This window comes from Habropoda laboriosa, unplaced genomic scaffold, assembly GCF_001263275.1.
Source record: "Habropoda laboriosa isolate 0110345459 unplaced genomic scaffold, ASM126327v1 scaffold129, whole genome shotgun sequence".
Classification (NCBI taxonomy): Eukaryota; Metazoa; Arthropoda; class Insecta; order Hymenoptera; family Apidae; genus Habropoda; species Habropoda laboriosa.
Genome location: NW_017100255.1, coordinates 75,068 through 91,097, shown reverse-complemented (window position 1 = coordinate 91,097; position 16,030 = coordinate 75,068). Strand labels below are relative to the sequence as shown.

The window sequence follows — 16,030 nt, the reverse complement described above, 5'->3', positions numbered from 1 at the left end:
TAAAATCTGAATTCGAAAAATTTAAATTTCCCGCAAAAAATTCCAAAATTTCACCAACACGAAAATTATCATTAAAATAAGAATTAAATTGAGAATTCTAATTCTTCGCAACAACAACTATCTTTCTAAAAAAAAAAAAAAAAAACTTCCAATTCAATTCTCTCAATCTAACCTATACACAGTCTACAATTCGTAGAAACAATGCACGAAAAATATGTTCGTTTATCATTTCAATTTGCATCGATTACTCGAAACAGCAGTTCGATCATCGATCCTTCCTATAGCTCGAGAAAAGTAACAATGACTCTGCAGCTACGAAATACGCAGTTTCCCTGTTAATTGCGTTCAGTGTGCGGTCGATTAGGGGGCAATCAGAGCGCGGAAACGTAGCCGTTCGCGCGCGAATGGCAAACTTCGACCGATTACTCAGGCCGCGTGCAAAGTTCACTATGCCACGCGCCTCCACGGAGGCGTGAACCGCGGAACAGCGAATCACAGAGAAGTGGCGAACACACGAAAATCCATACACGTGGCACACAACACGATGCACACTCGCTAATATTTTTGCTCTTCTCGACCTTACAGACATCGTCTTGCCGGCCGTCCTAATCGCCCTGCTATTCGTCGGCAACGCCATCATCGTGTACATTATCTTTCAGTATAGAAAGAGGTGAGTAAAGTTCGTGGAAACGGTTGTGAAACTCATCGTTCTCGCCTCCAGCTCCAAAGTTCCTTTCCCCCTCGTTTTCGATCGGTTCTTAACTGATTCGATTATTCACCAGCGATTTCAGTAATTTCGATGTAGCCAGAGTCTTCGTTGGTTTCGTGTTAAGAATTCGATCATAACCGTTGGAAAATTTATTCCAAGAGGGAAATTAGGGTTTCGATAGAGTTTGAGTATTTATTTTAGCTAAACGATTTGGCAATTTGAAGATACGCCTTAATTTTACGTAAGAATTACCGGAAGGGAGTATTTCTCAAATGTGAGAAAAATTAGGAAAGTAAGACTTTGCAACCTTCGGATATTAGTATCGAGACTTGAATGAAAGAAATATTAAAAAAGAATATTTTTACGATATGAAAAAATTGCTGAAGGTTATCGAAATGAATATTTCAGAAATATGAGGAAAATTGGGGAATTTGCCAAGTGGAAAATGCGACGATAACAAGACTTTGCAACCTTCAGATATTAATATCAGGATTTGAATGAGAACGATATTAAAAAGGAATATTTCTACGATATAAAAGAGATCTGTAAATAGTATGTCATAGTATAACAGTATAAATTCTGTCCTTAGGAAAGTTCCATCAATGGAGCAGGGCGAGGAAATGGCGCTGCGGAACGCGGCGGAAGTGCCGCAGGTGTGACTCAAGTGATGATCGACGATTATAAATTCACGGTGCCAGCTAAAAAGCGTCAGCGAGAAGGCCTACGTTGCATTTTTTCTACGAGAATGATCTCCAAGAAAATGGATCTCTAAAACGAGGAAGATCGTCGTAGGAGACGGTCGAAGGATCCTCGAAAAAAAAAAAAAAAAAAAAAGAAAGAAAGAAGATTCGTGTCCAAAGCATATTTCAACTTCGATGGTCACGTTCTCCGCGATAATTCGGAGACGCTCTCGAAGAAAAGACTATAAATGCGCTCTACGCCGCTCGTATTAAAAATCGCTGTCAATATTTAGGAAACCAGGCGCCTATATTTAGTGCTGCCACGATGTTCTACGTTACACATACACGAATTACTAATACACACACGCACACACAGATACACACATTACGATAATGTATTATATTGTAAGGAAATAATATATTCTATATTTCGTCCAAATTGTGACTAAGTTAAGAATAAACGGATGTTTTCTTAATACACCCCGCCTTTGTAAGATTCTTCTTTTTTCTCAATTCTAGGAATGTGACGATTTTTCTTTTAAGTAAAAATAATTAGTTTTATTTATAGACTTATGTACATACTGCTTCCGTGTAGTTTCTTATGGAAATTAGAAATGATTTAGAAATACTTTTGCAACGGTTCACCTAAGATCTCCTCCAGAGTGCGTACTGCATTCTGTGCGTACTTCTCTGTTGCTTCGTCCTCGTCTTCCAGTAATTCTGCCAAGAAGGGTATAGTTTCTGGGAGAAGTGGCATGAAATCTTCGCCAAGCTTCCTCACAATTTCAACCTGTATTGATAAAAAAAAAAAAAAAAAAACAAACCTTGTAACTCAAAGATAATGCAGTAAAATTAAGAAAGTGGAAATTCTGGAGATCAAATATTTTGAAATATTCTTGCAGATAGCTTTATTAAAAGAGTGAAAACTTGCACGTTTGTGGTTCTAACATAACGAAGGGCGATATATGCTCTAAATTTAAACGATCAAAATAAATAATTCGAGAAAAAAGAAACTTTCACTTACCACGGCGTGCAAAGCAGCGCTCCTCACGTACGGTTTCGTGTGCCTGGTTTTCAGCAACGTCTGATACACCAGATGTTTGTGCAATGAATCATCAGGGATAGCACTGGCGAAGGCTGCAATGCAAGGGACCACCAATTCGTTCGCCCTCTTCTCAAACTCCTCTTTAGTTCCCATAGTGTTCTCCAGTTGATCCACAATTGGCTGAACTAGCGTGTCGAATCTCTCTTGATCCACAAAATTATGGGCATCATAACTGAAGACTCTATAGAGAGTTAACAGAACAGCTTCAACTAGTTCTATCTTGCTTGATTCCTCTGGAAGAGTCATTTCCTGTGGTTCCTCTGTAATTAGTGGATTGTTGCTGCTCAATAATACAGCTGCATGCTTGAGGATATGACCAGCAAAGAGCACGAAGAGAGATTTCAGACACTCTGCTATGTTAGCTGAAAGTCTGTGAAACAATATGTTGAAGATCTCTATAAATTTGTACAATGAAAATACAGAATTGATTTGACGAACCTGTAGAAAGTGATGCTTCGTTGCTTGTGCTGAGGATTCCTAGCAGCCCAATCGTAAAGTTTATAATAAAGAGGTCTAAAGGTGGCTTCGCTTAATTTCAATACCAACGCTACTAATGCTTTACTAGCGCTCTCCTCCACGATCACTATATCCTTCATCGTCAATTCAGACTCAACTACATTCATGTCGTTATCAGTATCAGAAATGTCCTCACGGAATTGCAATACTTTCAGGAAGAATGTACCCAAATCTGGTATGGTTGCATGTAACTCAGTTGGTTGAACACTGTTGAAGGATTCTGCTAGTACTGTCATTAACGCTGGAATGCATCGATACTTCTTCTTTGTGAGCAATGTCATGTACGTTCTGTTCACAGCTGGTAACAGTACTCGCAGAGGAATGCAGCTGGAGAGTTTCTGCGTTGTTGCGTTTAGTCGTGATATCACCACGGCAATCTGTAGAAATGATAAAATGTAAATCTTCATAATTAAGTTTCTGAGTTTAATAAAACTTAGAAGCCTGTAAGAATTGTTACATTTTGTGGAAAAATAGAAACATTATAAATACTCTATTCTATAGTCACAAAAATTTAAAAATTAATTAGTAGAGAAATAGTAGAAAAATATAAAGTAAGTAATAAAGGATGAAGTACAGGGTGATAAATTTATAAAATCTGGAACAAACATTTTGAAACAGTTTTTAAATGGTAAAAAGACTTGTAGGCCATCCTGAATTTTTAAATCAAAGCCAAAGAGTGATCCCCTACAGTTAATCTCTTTTATTTTCATCTTTGCAAATTATTGCAATTTTGATGACTGAACTATACTTAGAAATATTTATTCAATTATCGAACCATACCTTTGCATTTTCCGTGTCGGTGTACAAAGATCTCAATCTTGCCAATTCACACAGCAGTTGATCCAGATACAAAGACAAGAAATTTCCCATAGATTCCACAATCTTCTGCAATGCACTCACTATGCTGATGACTATCACGTCAGGTACACCTTGGTGGCAGTGGCTCTTCAACAACTGTAGAATCGCTGGTACAAATTTGTTTAACGAGTGTATCGCGTGTATACGCATTGAACTGCATAATTCAGCAACACACAGTGCAGCACTCCCTAACACTGGTCCTTCTCTCGTTCTTAAAAGTTCCGTGGTCATCTCGAGGATCTGTAATAATAATAAAACATTTCCAATTTTTAAATAATGCATGATCAATACTCAAAGTGTTGTCACAATTTTTAATCATAATAATTGAGGACAATCAGATGAAGACCAAATGTTGTTCTTGTTTATGAGTCTCTACTTCCTCTTCTATTAAATGATATGAAAATCAGAAAAATCTTCCAAGGTCACCTTGAAGGTTAATTCAAGGTCATTGGTACTTTTTGCATATTAATATTTGTTTTTTTATCAAAAGTTCAACGACCTATGATATTATGATCTTAAAGTGTTTTTAAACAATAAAATATCAATGTTGAGTCATTTCTCGATTTTTGACTAAAATTAATTGGTACTAAAAAAATATCGTTGATCTTGGAATGATTTTTTTTTTTATCACCAGATGCATATTCTCAAACCTCATAAACTCTTACTTATTTTTTTCTTATTTTCAATAGCAACAGAAATAATTTAGATGTTCATTGTAAATTGAACACCCTGTATAATATCGTTTAGTTTCCTGTTTCTTCTGTAAAATGTACAGTTTGGTCTTCACCTAGTCTTCAATCATCGATTTAATCGACTTACAGGTTTAAATACTGAAGAGTGTTCAGTGGCCAACAATTTTGCCAGCAATTTCAAGGTAATGAGAACAGTTTGCTGAACAATCTCCTGTTCTTGAACTTCAGATTTCACTCTAGTTGGTATGACCATCAGCAAAGGCTCGATCAAGTCTAATAAATCTTCGTGGTCCTCTTCACTAAACTTCTTCTGCTGAAGACGAGTATTCAGAAGCTCTAAGGCTTTCCTCTTCACCGTCAATATATCATGTTCTAACAGACGTTTGATAGTGACCAAAAATATTCCATTTGGCAACAAATTATTCACCAAATCTAAAACATCGTACAAATTATGCAGAAGAACCTTCCAATACTTCCCAATCGGTCTTCCATGATGACGATCAGCGTTTTTCGAAGTTCTCTGTATCAACACGATCAATTCAACGATCAACTGATCATAGTGAGGTCTTGCATTGTGCACTTCCTCAGGATCGAGCTCAGCCACTTTGTTAATAAAATCAGGCGACGACAATAAGTTACTTAAAAACTGCACCAACGTGAACTTGTACAGTCTTAAATTCTTAGGACCGTTATTAACAACATCAAATATATGTTTATATTTAAAAGACCTGGCATCCTGTTTGTCTTTTTCATCCTCTATATCAATAGGTAACTCCTTCATGAATTGAACCAATCTAACAGAAACTTGAATCAGCCTCATTGGTGGAAACTCTAGAGACACCTGTAGAGCAAACTCCAGCCTCTGTCCAGGAGTTTTTTGGTTCGTGATATGCATAATTTTTGACATGACGTAACTCTCGAAGCTTAATAAATAATACAAATGCAAATAATTGTCCAGAAGTTGCAACAGCTTCACGAATAAAGGTGTTCTTCTATGCTCAGGAATATCTGGTAAAGAGACTATGAAGGTCCTTAAGATTTCACACGCGTGAGTTTCATTCTCAGCTGCGTTTATTATAGGTACCACTGTCTCGATGGTCTTCGAGATGATTTGAATGGAATAAGCGTCATCCTGGCGTACCACAGAGCTTCCCATAAACGTGAAGATAGGCATGATGGTGTAAAGGGCACGACGAACGTCCACGACCTTTAATAATTCTACTAATACCAATAAAGCATGATGATGAGTCTGAGGATTCCTCGAGGTTCTGATGCATTGAGCGATCAGATCTACGTGGTGATCAGCATCACGAATGGGCAGTTTCTTCACAATCAACCGATGAATCGTTGATAACAATAATTGATTGGTATATTCAATAGGACTCTGTTCCTCGAAACTAAGACATGTCTTCAGTAAATTGAACAGAACTGGAAATAATAATTGTTCTTTCTTAATGTTTTCCGCTCGTTGAACGAATTCTAAGAGAGTCACTCCTCGTTTCCATTCCCTTTTATTGATTATCGTTGGATCAGGTAAAGTACTAATGTGACTGAGTCGTCTTTTGATTCGTACTGCCGAATTGTCCGGTTTTGCGTTCTTCAGGTTCTTCATGATGCTTAACTCGTTGACTATCAACTCTGCATTCACTTTAATTTTTCTCATAGCTCTGTTCGCTGTAGATATAATGTTCCCCATTTCACAATCGGTCACCACGTCTACTAATTTAGCTAGAATTTTCTTCTGAAGATCAGTTGACACTTGTTCAGCACTTTTGTAAAAAGTATTGTCTATCTGCTTTAATAAAATGATGCTTGGTGAATGGTAGATCCCATCTTCTGCTATTATTTCACTCTTATGCTCGTCTATGCTACTTTCAAACAATTGCCATACTTGTTGGACCATTTCTTGGGATCTATAGACAAAGTTTGCAAAAGTTGAAGTCCAAGAGGGGCTAATTGTTCAAGTATTGAAGGTCCATTTACATAAATTAGAATATCCAGTAGCTGTGACTTGATGTGCAATGGAGTCTCTGTGTCCATGATGATGTCAAATAATATTTGCTGTGCTTGTTGAAGCTTTTTTCGAAGATCCGACTTCAATTGTCCACATACATCTGGATCAGGTGATAGTAGAACATAAAGGGTCAAAGATAGTTGGTCAGGATTCATGGATATGTCTGGACTTCTGATGGCTAGTTCTTCTAATAAGGTTGAGAAAGGATCCATTATTGATTTAGTGACATTCATAAGTTTTGTGAGAATGCTTAATGCCGCCTGTCGGCACCCGTTGTTAACTCTGGCCAATGAAAGCAATAAATTTGTTACAAAGACTTGATCTTGAAACACCCACTGAATAGACTTGCACTGATTCAACAGTATCTGAGTTATTTTTAGACAGTGGAAGGATGTTTGTACTTTTACTGGTTTTATGTATAATTGAGATAAAAATCGAATAAGATCCTTCACTGTGGCAAAGTGTCTCTGGAAGAATATCTGCAGACATCTGGAATAATGTTTGCACCAATATACATTTGCAATTCCCTCAAAGAACATCTCAAGGAGGAGTAAGATCAGGTTACTGCGGTGTTGGTTATTTTCAAAATCGATCTTTGGATTTGACTTCAAGTCCAGGCGTCTGTGAACCATCTCAAGAACATAAGTGGCCACTTGCAATGGCAGAACTCCCTGGGACGTCAATTCAATAGCAGTCTGCATATTGTCTCCTGTGATATTGTTGCAGTTCTGCAATAATTTCACTTGTGGATACTTTTTGATTATTTCTGTAGCCATTTGGATCACTTCTATGGCAACTTCTGGTTGCAGAGATCCCACAGGGACTCTACATACAGATCCCAATAAAATTAGATTAAAAAACATGGAGGCTGCATCACCATGAGCAATTTGTTGTCTCATAGCACTCAATATGCTATCTGTTGGAGGCAATAGTTGCCAGTTTAACACATTATGGAAGGCTGCTGATGAAACTGCCTCTGCATTAGGTGATTTTCCTAGATCCTTCAACACATGTTGCATGAAAGCGTTATTCCTGGCGAAATTCGACTTTAACACTTCCATTGCAATGTCCACGTCCTCGTTTTCGCTTGGAAATAGGTATGTTAAAGATATGATGAAAACACTGGTGTCATCGCCAACCTCGCAGAGTTCCAATAGAATTTTTAACGCTGATTTCGCCAATATCTTTCTGCTTCTATTATGACAAGTTGACAACAGTATCTTCAATTCGTCGATTAGTATATTAGCTGGAAGTAGAGATGTTAAACGTTTAGTGGAGAATGAGAGCAAAGCTTTAATCACGTCTACTTCGCTGTCGCTGAATCTAGCTTGTATCGTGTTCGTCATCATCTCTTGAAAACTTTCAGGAATATTCACGTAGTTTTGTGCTAATGTTTTCAACGCCATTATTCTTTGCTCTGGACTGATATGAATCAATCGATCGAGAATACCGATCACTTCCTGCGTGTCTCTGGCTCCAAAATGCCAAGATGTGAGGAATTCCAACGCCAGTTTTGAATCTTTGTCTGCATCGCTACGTTTCATCAAATGCTTCAGATAATCGTCGAATCTCTCTGGATAGGTTCTCTCTAAGCAATGATACAATTTCCTAAGAAAATCTTTTGCTTCATTGGACACATTATTTGAAAGGAATTCCTTCTCCAATATGTTCCATAAAATAGTGTCTACTCCTACATTATCAAGTTGTATTCGTGTCAATATTTCGCTTACCATTTCTTGCAAGCGAATCGTTTCAGATGGATCCTCCAAAATCACGCGACAACTGGTTTGCAGTAATGGAACCATGAATTTTAATATGTTCATGTTCGACGACTGAAGTTTAATTGCGAGTTCGATGAACCAAGGCACTTGAGATAATCGAATGGCGAGACTTTTTGAGACCGTGGTGAGTCGATTAACAGGTGCATTATATAAGAAAAACAGCAGAATTAGGGCTTCCTCTCTCAAATGCGTTTTCTTAAATATCTTCAAAAGCACCTTCTCCGTGGTTTCGCTCTTCAGATTCACCTTGGTCATTAGTTTCGCCAGGATCATGTAATTACTGGCTGTAAAATCGGAAATAGGGCATTCTAAGCCTTTTAAAATGGTCGGAAACATGTAACCCATTTGAACTTCAGAGATATTAGACAATCGATCGATAATCCCTAATACGGAAGTAGTATAAAACGCGTACAAAGTGCTTAAAGAGGACGCTCGATCTGAATAGATTTTAGTAGCGATAACAACATGGTTGCAAATTAACTTTAAAAGAGCATTATCGACAGTGAGACGATTTATTAATGTTATTGAAGCTAGTGGAACACCAGGTTTTTGGAGAGGTTCTAACCAATGCCACTTATCTGCTTCATCTGATAGGTCTAACAATTGTAACGCTCGGACAAACATCCGAGTCTCGTGATAGGGTAATATTAAAAGTAAAAATTGATCTCTATTGAATTCGTGAATGCGATATCTGTGTATAAGCCATTCAAGCGCTTTGTGGGAAGAATTGAGTAAAAAATAAGGGGATAAAAGGATTAGGAATTTTTCGATCTCTCCATCTAACTTTTTGTTGACTTTGACATCCTGTACAGCACGCTCAAGGCTCAGTGAACTCGGTGCAAAGAGTGTCTGCTCAAATTCTAAAAATAGGTCAGACAGTTTGGTCAATTCTTGTAATCCATTTTGACCTGGGAGAATGATTGATATTATTAGTTAGTGGTTTGGGAAAAACTATATATATTTTAAAAATATAATAGTAAGTTCATTATTACCTATACTTAAAACTGTTTCTCTGTCTAAATTGGCAGCTTCTCTGGGATCAAATAACAAACTGGCACGTTTTTTTTCCTGCAATAGTATTCCTGTTTGTGGTGTTCTTAACTTTTTAAGCTGCTCCGCAAGCGATGTAGCCATTTTGAAGCTACAATTGGAATCGTCTGTATGTTAAAATTTGGGGAATTTAAAATGTAAAAATATTGATATGTAAAATGTGTACATAACCTCACCTGATTTTTATGTGCTGCTGATAAATAAATTAAGTAAAATTTTGTTAATTCGATGTAATATTATCAGTTTTATATATAAAATTTTAAAAAACTATGGATCGCTTGAGTCGAAATAATATAATAAGTCATTTACTGGAATAAAAGTAAACATGTGCTGACACTGTAAGCAGCCATTACAACGCATGCGTAAACCCTGATTTTTCATATGAAGGGTAATCACTACACATAGTTCTGCCCGCTCGCCGTTACGCGATGGAATAGTATGAGACCGTTTCGGCCAATAGTAAAAATGCATGTGATCTGACTTTATGAGTGTTCCGCTACAACCAATGAGACCCGCATTCCTTCCGTTCGTTATCTTCTTAGCATAGGACAGTACGTATTAAGATACAATAGTGTTTTTTTTACTTGTACTAGCGATAGTATTACGTGTAAAAGAAAACCAGTCACAGTCACAGTGTCAAATTTTACTTGATTCATAAAATCCCTTTATTCATTGTTTCTCGAATTAATAGTGCTCCGGAAATATCAAGTTAGGTCATTTTTTTATTCCAATCTAAGTATTGGTGTAAACAAACAAGTAAATGATCACACGCGAGTTGCATAATGATGCACAATATCAATTTTTGTTGACAGGAAGATGAGTGACGCTTTGGAAAATATCAATCCAAAATTATACAAAAAGATAGACGAAAGACAAATTACTGCACATGATGAAGACGAGGATATTGTAGATGAATTTGATGCACGTGAAATTTTTGGTATGTATTATTAGTAGCGGAATAATCTTAGATTTCGCAAGTCGTATATAAGTTTTATTTATAAAATATAATTTACAGATTTAATTAGGAATATTAATGATCCGGAACATCCTTTAACATTGGAAGAATTAAATGTAGTAGAACAAAGTCTGATTGAGGTAATGTTACTACATTAATTTTAATATAGTAAGATAACAGAAAATTTTATTGTAGATTGATAATAAAACAAACAGAATTCATGTGAAGTTTACTCCAACAATACCACACTGTAGCATGGCAACATTAATTGGTTTATCAATTAGAGTACAACTATTGAGAGTATTACCCTCAAGGTTTAAAGTTAATGTAGAAATTACACCAGGTACTCACATGTCAGAGGCAGCTGTAAACAAACAATTGGCTGATAAGGAAAGAGTAGCAGCAGCTCTTGAAAACAGTCATCTGCTTCGAGTGATTAATCAGTGTATTGGAATTAAATGACAGTAGTGCTGTAATTCTAGGATGTATATAACCATATAATATATCATTTACTTATATGTAAATAAGCAGTAAGATTTATTAAAAATCCTTTTGTAATTATTTTCTCATTTATTATCAAATTTCAAATTATTATAATTAATTATTTGTAACTAATTAAATAAATTTTATCTACAGTATCTTATTCATAATGCATTATTTTTTCTTTGCTAACACTGATGCAGCAGATGTCTCTCTTGATACACCTCTCACTGGATTATATTTATAGGTTTTCTTCACTGCAGCTTTCCCTGCACTATTAAATTGATACAAATCAGCCTTGGCATGAGCTGCTAGTTTATTAGTCACTTTCAAGTTACTCCAAGCTGAAAAAAATCATTAACATAATATATTTGGAATCAAATTATGAGTCAAATGTATATATTTTTTAATTACATTCAGAAAATGCTTGGCGGAAAGATTTGTTGGACTTAGGTTTAATGGGTGTCTTATGTTTTATGCAAACTGGCAGATTAAGATATGCTTTTACTGGCTCCAATTTAAACATTTCAGTTTGTACTACAGTTATTAGATTTGAAGTAACCCAATACAACAAAAGTGCCTAAAACAATGTACTTTCATAAGTATAAATTTCAATAATAACGGTACAAGGTTGTTGAAAAAAAATAAACGTTTCTTACTCCTGGAAAATTCATTACAAATAGAAATGCAACAAGTGGCATTCCTTGAACGGCATATCGCACCAGGGGGGACATATTACTTGCACTGACAGACTTCAGTGAATAATTAGCAACTATGAACAGTGTTGCACTGGTAAATGCTGGCAGTATGTAATATGGATCAGCAATAGTTAAATCTGTAAACCACCAGACTCCACCATACTTTAAGCTTTCTACAGGTGCATTAGCCATTCCTCTTAAAGCAAAAAATACTGGTATATGCATACCAAACTATTGAATACATAAAAAGAAATTTCAATAGTTATTCAAATTATTCAATATTTTCTTTTATTTAATAAACCAATGTACATACCCTCACAATATTTGACAATGGAAATATCTTGATATTATTTTTTTTATAAAACATCTGTAAGTGATAGGCATGTTCAGTAGCTAAAAAGCAGAAGTAAAGCTTATTTTTCTTGATTAACATTTTATATTTAGTTCGTACCTTCTTCTTTATTTCCACAATTTCTTGCTTCAGTCAAATTTTCCTGTATTCGTAATAGTTCTGGTAAAACATTCTGTGTTTTTATATTATTTTTCATTGTATCTACTAGAAGTGGTATTGCTACAATTTTTAAAAATGCAGTCGTTAGTGTAATTGCTGCCCACCATGGCATGTCACAAGTAATATGAATCCATTCAAAATAATGCTGTATAAGTCCAACAGGACTCCAGCCACCTAATCCTATACTTTGAAAGGTACTTTCACCATTCGCATGAAATTTAACAGCTTCTGCTATTTGTTCTACAAATGGTGCTGGTGGATCTATAAGAAATATAAAATTAATACATATCTATTACATTTTAAATACTACTGAACAACACAGAAATAAAAATAAAAACACTGAACTGTATTATATGAATTGTATTATATTACCTGGTATTTCACTTATAAATCTTCTCTCTGGTATTGCATTATTTACTGTATTATACACTGCATCATTTGCAGTTGTATCTGCTACACTTTGTGTCTGTTGTACAAGTGGATCTAAAAAAGATATGTTATTAACATTAATTATTGCAAAAAACTGTGTGGTAAGTGTATACGTCAAATGAAATGTTTTATAATATTTTTCTTTTTACCTGGTTGCAATTTTGATACAGCCTCAGTTACTGTTGTATCAACTGTGCTTTGATTCCGAACAATACAAACTCCATATACTTTTGCATGTTTATGAACATTAAATACAAAACTCCTTTCCACAGGTATGTTTATTGAGTTACGAGCAAGGCCACTAAATTTGCATTCTCTTATTTTCTGAATCGTATCATATTTCAAATGTTAAAATATTTCGGTTGAAAAACGAGGTAACATAACCTCAACAAAAAATAAAAATCCCCTTTACCTGTACACTTTCAGTTATATTTAACAACTTTCGTCTGAGTTGTATAGATAAACGTGGCAACATATTTTCCTGTATATACTAGTAATATTTACGGTTATATTATGTCACAATGAATATAATATATCGAGAATACCTTCCCCTTCTGTGTTACTTTTGCGATCTAGTATTCATGTGTACATTTAGCTTTTTTGCGTCCTAAACAGCCAATAGCATTGCATCAAGTTGGTACGCTATAATCGAGGTAGATGGCATCGTGGGTTCAATTTGAAAACTTATTCAAACTTAATTCAAGTTGTAATAATATTTTTCGAGATAATGCATGTTATAAGGATTAGCGAATCTACGTAGAAGCATTTGCAAACAATTGCATTATCTGAATCGTTTATTTTAACAAGTACAAATTTTCATTGATAACATCAATGTAGTTAAGATAAAAGTCTTCGAGCCTCGAACGCACTTCCTAGCATTCAGTGCTACAAATTGTTACAAACGCACGCTTCTTTAATTTGTTAAACAACCATTTAGTAGTCATTGCGAATTTTTTCCAATTAAAAAACAAAAGGGGAGACAAAAGTATGAAACATCTTTTCTCTTCGAAATGAATTCATAAATTCCACAATAGCCTCGATTTCCCAGTGATTATTTTTTCTAATCAGTGACTAGGCCACGTTCAGTGGCGCAGCTTAGCATTTCGGTTTCTTTCTTTCACGAATTCGAGTTGCTACTCTACGCCACTGACACCACACTACGCATTACGCTGTCAGTGGCGACTCACGTGATCGAATCTACTGCAATGACATTCAGTTTACGCCCCGGGACTGGGGTTATTAAGACAGACCTACTATTTAAGTCTCTCTCGTGCCGTCTCTTCGGTTTCGTGGGCCCCTTTTTCTCCCGATCCTGGCCACGTAGCCCTTTTTTCGAGCTAGGCTGCGCTACCCGTCGCAAAGATCGGCTCTCTGTTGATTCAAGTCGATAATACATGGCTGCGGGAGATTTTACGTGAACAAAAACAGAGCGAAGAGAAAAAAAAGGCGTACGATCGTAGTAGACGGCGCGCTTCTAATTACAGATTCACATTGACAAAAGGTACCTAACCACTGCGCTTTACCACCAGCTGTCAATTTCTCCTCGAAAATAATTCGGTAACGAATTATTTTGTCTGGATGGCGCAACCATCGCCTCGTTGTTAACCTCTTCCTTTCGAGAACGCGCGAACGTAACGTTCAATTAGACGCGATTCATATTATTTTCCAGTCGGGTTTCACGCACGAATTCGTGTCGGAGAATTATCCTTGATGTCGCCGTTAAAATACGTAGTGCGACCTGATTCTTTTTCCGCTCCCCTTTTTCTTTCAACGAGGAATGATATTAAAATCGATATAAGTAGAATGATTGTTGGACTACCGTGTCAGACATATGTATTTCAATCACACGTGTTTCGCAAGGGTGTTATAATTCATAAACAGATGACACTTTTATTTTTTATTCGTCGGATTTTTTTAGTGTAATATACAGGGTGTTCACACTAACGGTATTCACAATTTTTCAGTCGTTTGCAGGAACGTAATAATGATAGTTATTAACAAAAAATTTTTACTTTTAACCCGTGTTACATTAAGGCGAATTCAATCAGCACGTAGTGTGACACTTTTATTCACACAATACTAGAATTACAGTGGTAATAATCATTTCTTAATAGTTGAAGTGATGAAAACAAAATTCGATGTTTGAAATCAAATTGGAAATGTGATGGAAAAAAAAGTCATACTTATAGTTTCATTTAAAAAAAAAAACTCGAGGCAACTTTGGCTTCGCTGTGAAAATAAATATTTTCGAAATGTTTCTGGTCGTTCTATCGTAAAGTGAACACCCTGTACATGTACCTATTTGTACATTCTCGTAGAACTGCTTCTTCTTTATATTTTGAATTACTTCGACAATCGAAGTGTTGAAAATTAATCAAGAATTGTATTCTTTTGGAATAAAAAAAGAAATTTTCCCCATATATATTTCTAATTCTTCAATTCTAAAATTGAAAATTGTCATTACAGTCTCGATTTCCAAGTTGCAAATTTCGTGGAAAGAAAGGAACCACGCAAACTCGAATTACCGAGACAAAAACAACTATTGAACCTCGAAGGTTTCTTCGAAAACCTACCAAAGAGCCTCGATCGCGTAGAAGATCGAAGATCGCTTCCTGGACAGGACTGCCCACTTTACGCCCGGGTAGCAGGTCAGCCAGAGCAAGAGATAATGGGATCGAGCGTCCCCCGAAAAGAACAAGATAGTGAAGCTGTCACGAGAGAGGGACGACACAGGACCTGGTCTCGTGTCAATGTCGTATCGCGATCCCTTTGATCGCGCCGATAAAATCTGGCTCGAACGGAATTTTCGTCGTTTTCGAGGCTAATCTGATGAAGACGAACACCTACAGAGACTGAACGAACGCGAGGAAGCTGGACGTTCATTACGCTTCGTTGTTCAGTTAACAGAAGATTCGTTAAATTTTATGGGTCTAGGTTATGTCATACAATCGTCCATTTTGGCTAACTTGAGCAATTTTTCTTCGACTTTCACATGTGAGTCAATACCTCGAAAAAAAAAAAAGAAATCTTTTCACTGAGTTTGATCACTTCAAATTTGTATATAAAGGTAAATTTTGAATTTGAAGGATCAAAAGTGTGTGAGATTTCAGTGCTCAGAGGTCTATGAGTAATGGAGTTTATAGGTTAGGTTATACAGCTGTTGATTTTGGTTAACCTTTCAAAGCCAGAGCAATTTTTCCTTGACTTTGATATGAGAGCCGGTATTTAAAAGAAAAAATTCACCGATTCTAGTTACTTAAAGTTTTTATACAAAGATCAATTATGAATTTAAAGGATGAAAAGTGTGAGTGAGATACAGTGTTCAGATCTATAATGGAGTCTACTTTAGGTTATGTCGTACAACCGTCCATTTTGGTTATCTCTTTGAAGCCTGAGCAATTTTTCCTTGACATTCATATGGGAGTTTCATAAGAGTACAACCTAATACATTGTACAGGTGGATTGTAAACTGGAAGATCGAGATCACCGCTAATTAGATCATAAAGTCGTATGAAACGTGATGGCCGGTTTCGTCCTGACTACCGATCGCAA

The 16,030-nt window shown here is 36.1% G+C and overlaps 5 protein-coding genes across 7 annotated transcripts in view; 3 read left to right on the top strand and 2 right to left on the bottom strand.

Annotated features, from left to right (window-relative positions):
• The window catches only part of LOC108572525, a 43,293-nt gene extending 41,750 nt beyond the window's left edge, over positions 1-1,543 (top strand). The window contains exons 7-8 of the mRNA XM_017934776.1: positions 586-670; positions 1,299-1,543. Of these exons, the coding sequence (XP_017790265.1) occupies positions 586-670; positions 1,299-1,368 (155 nt within the window). The 3' untranslated portion in view covers positions 1,369-1,543. The remainder of the gene's footprint in view (positions 1-585; positions 671-1,298) is intronic.
• Positions 1,544-1,981: 438 nt separating this feature from the next.
• LOC108572532 (HEAT repeat-containing protein 1) lies at positions 1,982-9,755 on the bottom strand. Its single transcript, XM_017934784.1, is given in 9 exon segments — positions 1,982-2,179; positions 2,414-2,864; positions 2,933-3,387; positions 3,791-4,108; positions 4,688-6,477; positions 6,480-9,263; positions 9,348-9,496; positions 9,582-9,598; positions 9,715-9,755. Coding segments are annotated over 9 exon segments (6,153 nt in total). The 5' UTR covers positions 9,733-9,755; the 3' UTR covers positions 1,982-2,008.
• An 81-nt stretch (positions 9,756-9,836) lies between these two features.
• LOC108572548 (MIP18 family protein CG7949) lies at positions 9,837-10,849 on the top strand. Of its 3 annotated transcripts, none has more exons than XM_017934805.1 (4): positions 9,837-9,956; positions 10,218-10,342; positions 10,421-10,500; positions 10,556-10,849. In XM_017934805.1, the coding sequence occupies exons 2-4, from the start codon at positions 10,222-10,224 to the stop codon at positions 10,820-10,822; spliced, it is 468 nt and encodes a 155-aa protein (XP_017790294.1). In that variant the 5' UTR covers positions 9,837-9,956; positions 10,218-10,221; the 3' UTR covers positions 10,823-10,849. The 3 variants fall into 3 exon arrangements, with proteins under 3 accessions (XP_017790294.1, XP_017790293.1, XP_017790295.1); XM_017934804.1 differs by lacking the exon at positions 9,837-9,956 and adding an exon at positions 9,963-10,113; XM_017934806.1 differs by lacking the exon at positions 9,837-9,956 and adding an exon at positions 9,963-10,118.
• A 165-nt stretch (positions 10,850-11,014) lies between these two features.
• LOC108572515 (mitochondrial inner membrane protein OXA1L) lies at positions 11,015-13,040 on the bottom strand. Its single transcript, XM_017934766.1, has 8 exons — positions 12,891-13,040; positions 12,628-12,802; positions 12,422-12,532; positions 11,990-12,310; positions 11,852-11,931; positions 11,500-11,769; positions 11,255-11,420; positions 11,015-11,184 (listed from the first exon to the last, which is right to left on the bottom strand). Exons 1-8 carry the CDS (start codon positions 12,951-12,953, stop codon positions 11,015-11,017), a joined length of 1,356 nt encoding a protein of 451 aa, XP_017790255.1. The 5' UTR covers positions 12,954-13,040.
• A 95-nt stretch (positions 13,041-13,135) lies between these two features.
• LOC108572514 lies at positions 13,136-15,181 on the top strand. The gene is given in 4 exon segments (XM_017934765.1): positions 13,136-13,143; positions 13,907-13,963; positions 13,965-14,019; positions 14,945-15,181. Coding segments are annotated over 4 exon segments (357 nt in total).
• The last annotated feature ends 849 nt before the right edge of the window (positions 15,182-16,030 follow it).

What these genes read in the sequence shown, in the direction of transcription:
- LOC108572515 (XM_017934766.1), bottom strand. Translation starts at nt 12,953, where the DNA reads ATGTTGCCACGTTTATCTATACAACTCAGACGAAAGTTGTTAAATATA. An exon ending in ATTTATAAGTGAAATACCAG is followed by an intron (nt 12,311 to 12,421) that starts GTAATATAATAC and finishes TATTTCTTATAG; the next exon opens with ATCCACCAGCACCATTTGTA. An exon ending in CATTGTCAAATATTGTGAGG is followed by an intron (nt 11,770 to 11,851) that starts GTATGTACATTG and finishes TGTATTCAATAG; the next exon opens with TTTGGTATGCATATACCAGT.
- LOC108572548 (XM_017934805.1), top strand. Translation starts at nt 10,222, where the DNA reads ATGAGTGACGCTTTGGAAAATATCAATCCAAAATTATACAAAAAGATA. An exon ending in TGATGCACGTGAAATTTTTG is followed by an intron (nt 10,343 to 10,420) that starts GTATGTATTATT and finishes TATAATTTACAG; the next exon opens with ATTTAATTAGGAATATTAAT. An exon ending in TAGAACAAAGTCTGATTGAG is followed by an intron (nt 10,501 to 10,555) that starts GTAATGTTACTA and finishes ATTTTATTGTAG; the next exon opens with ATTGATAATAAAACAAACAG.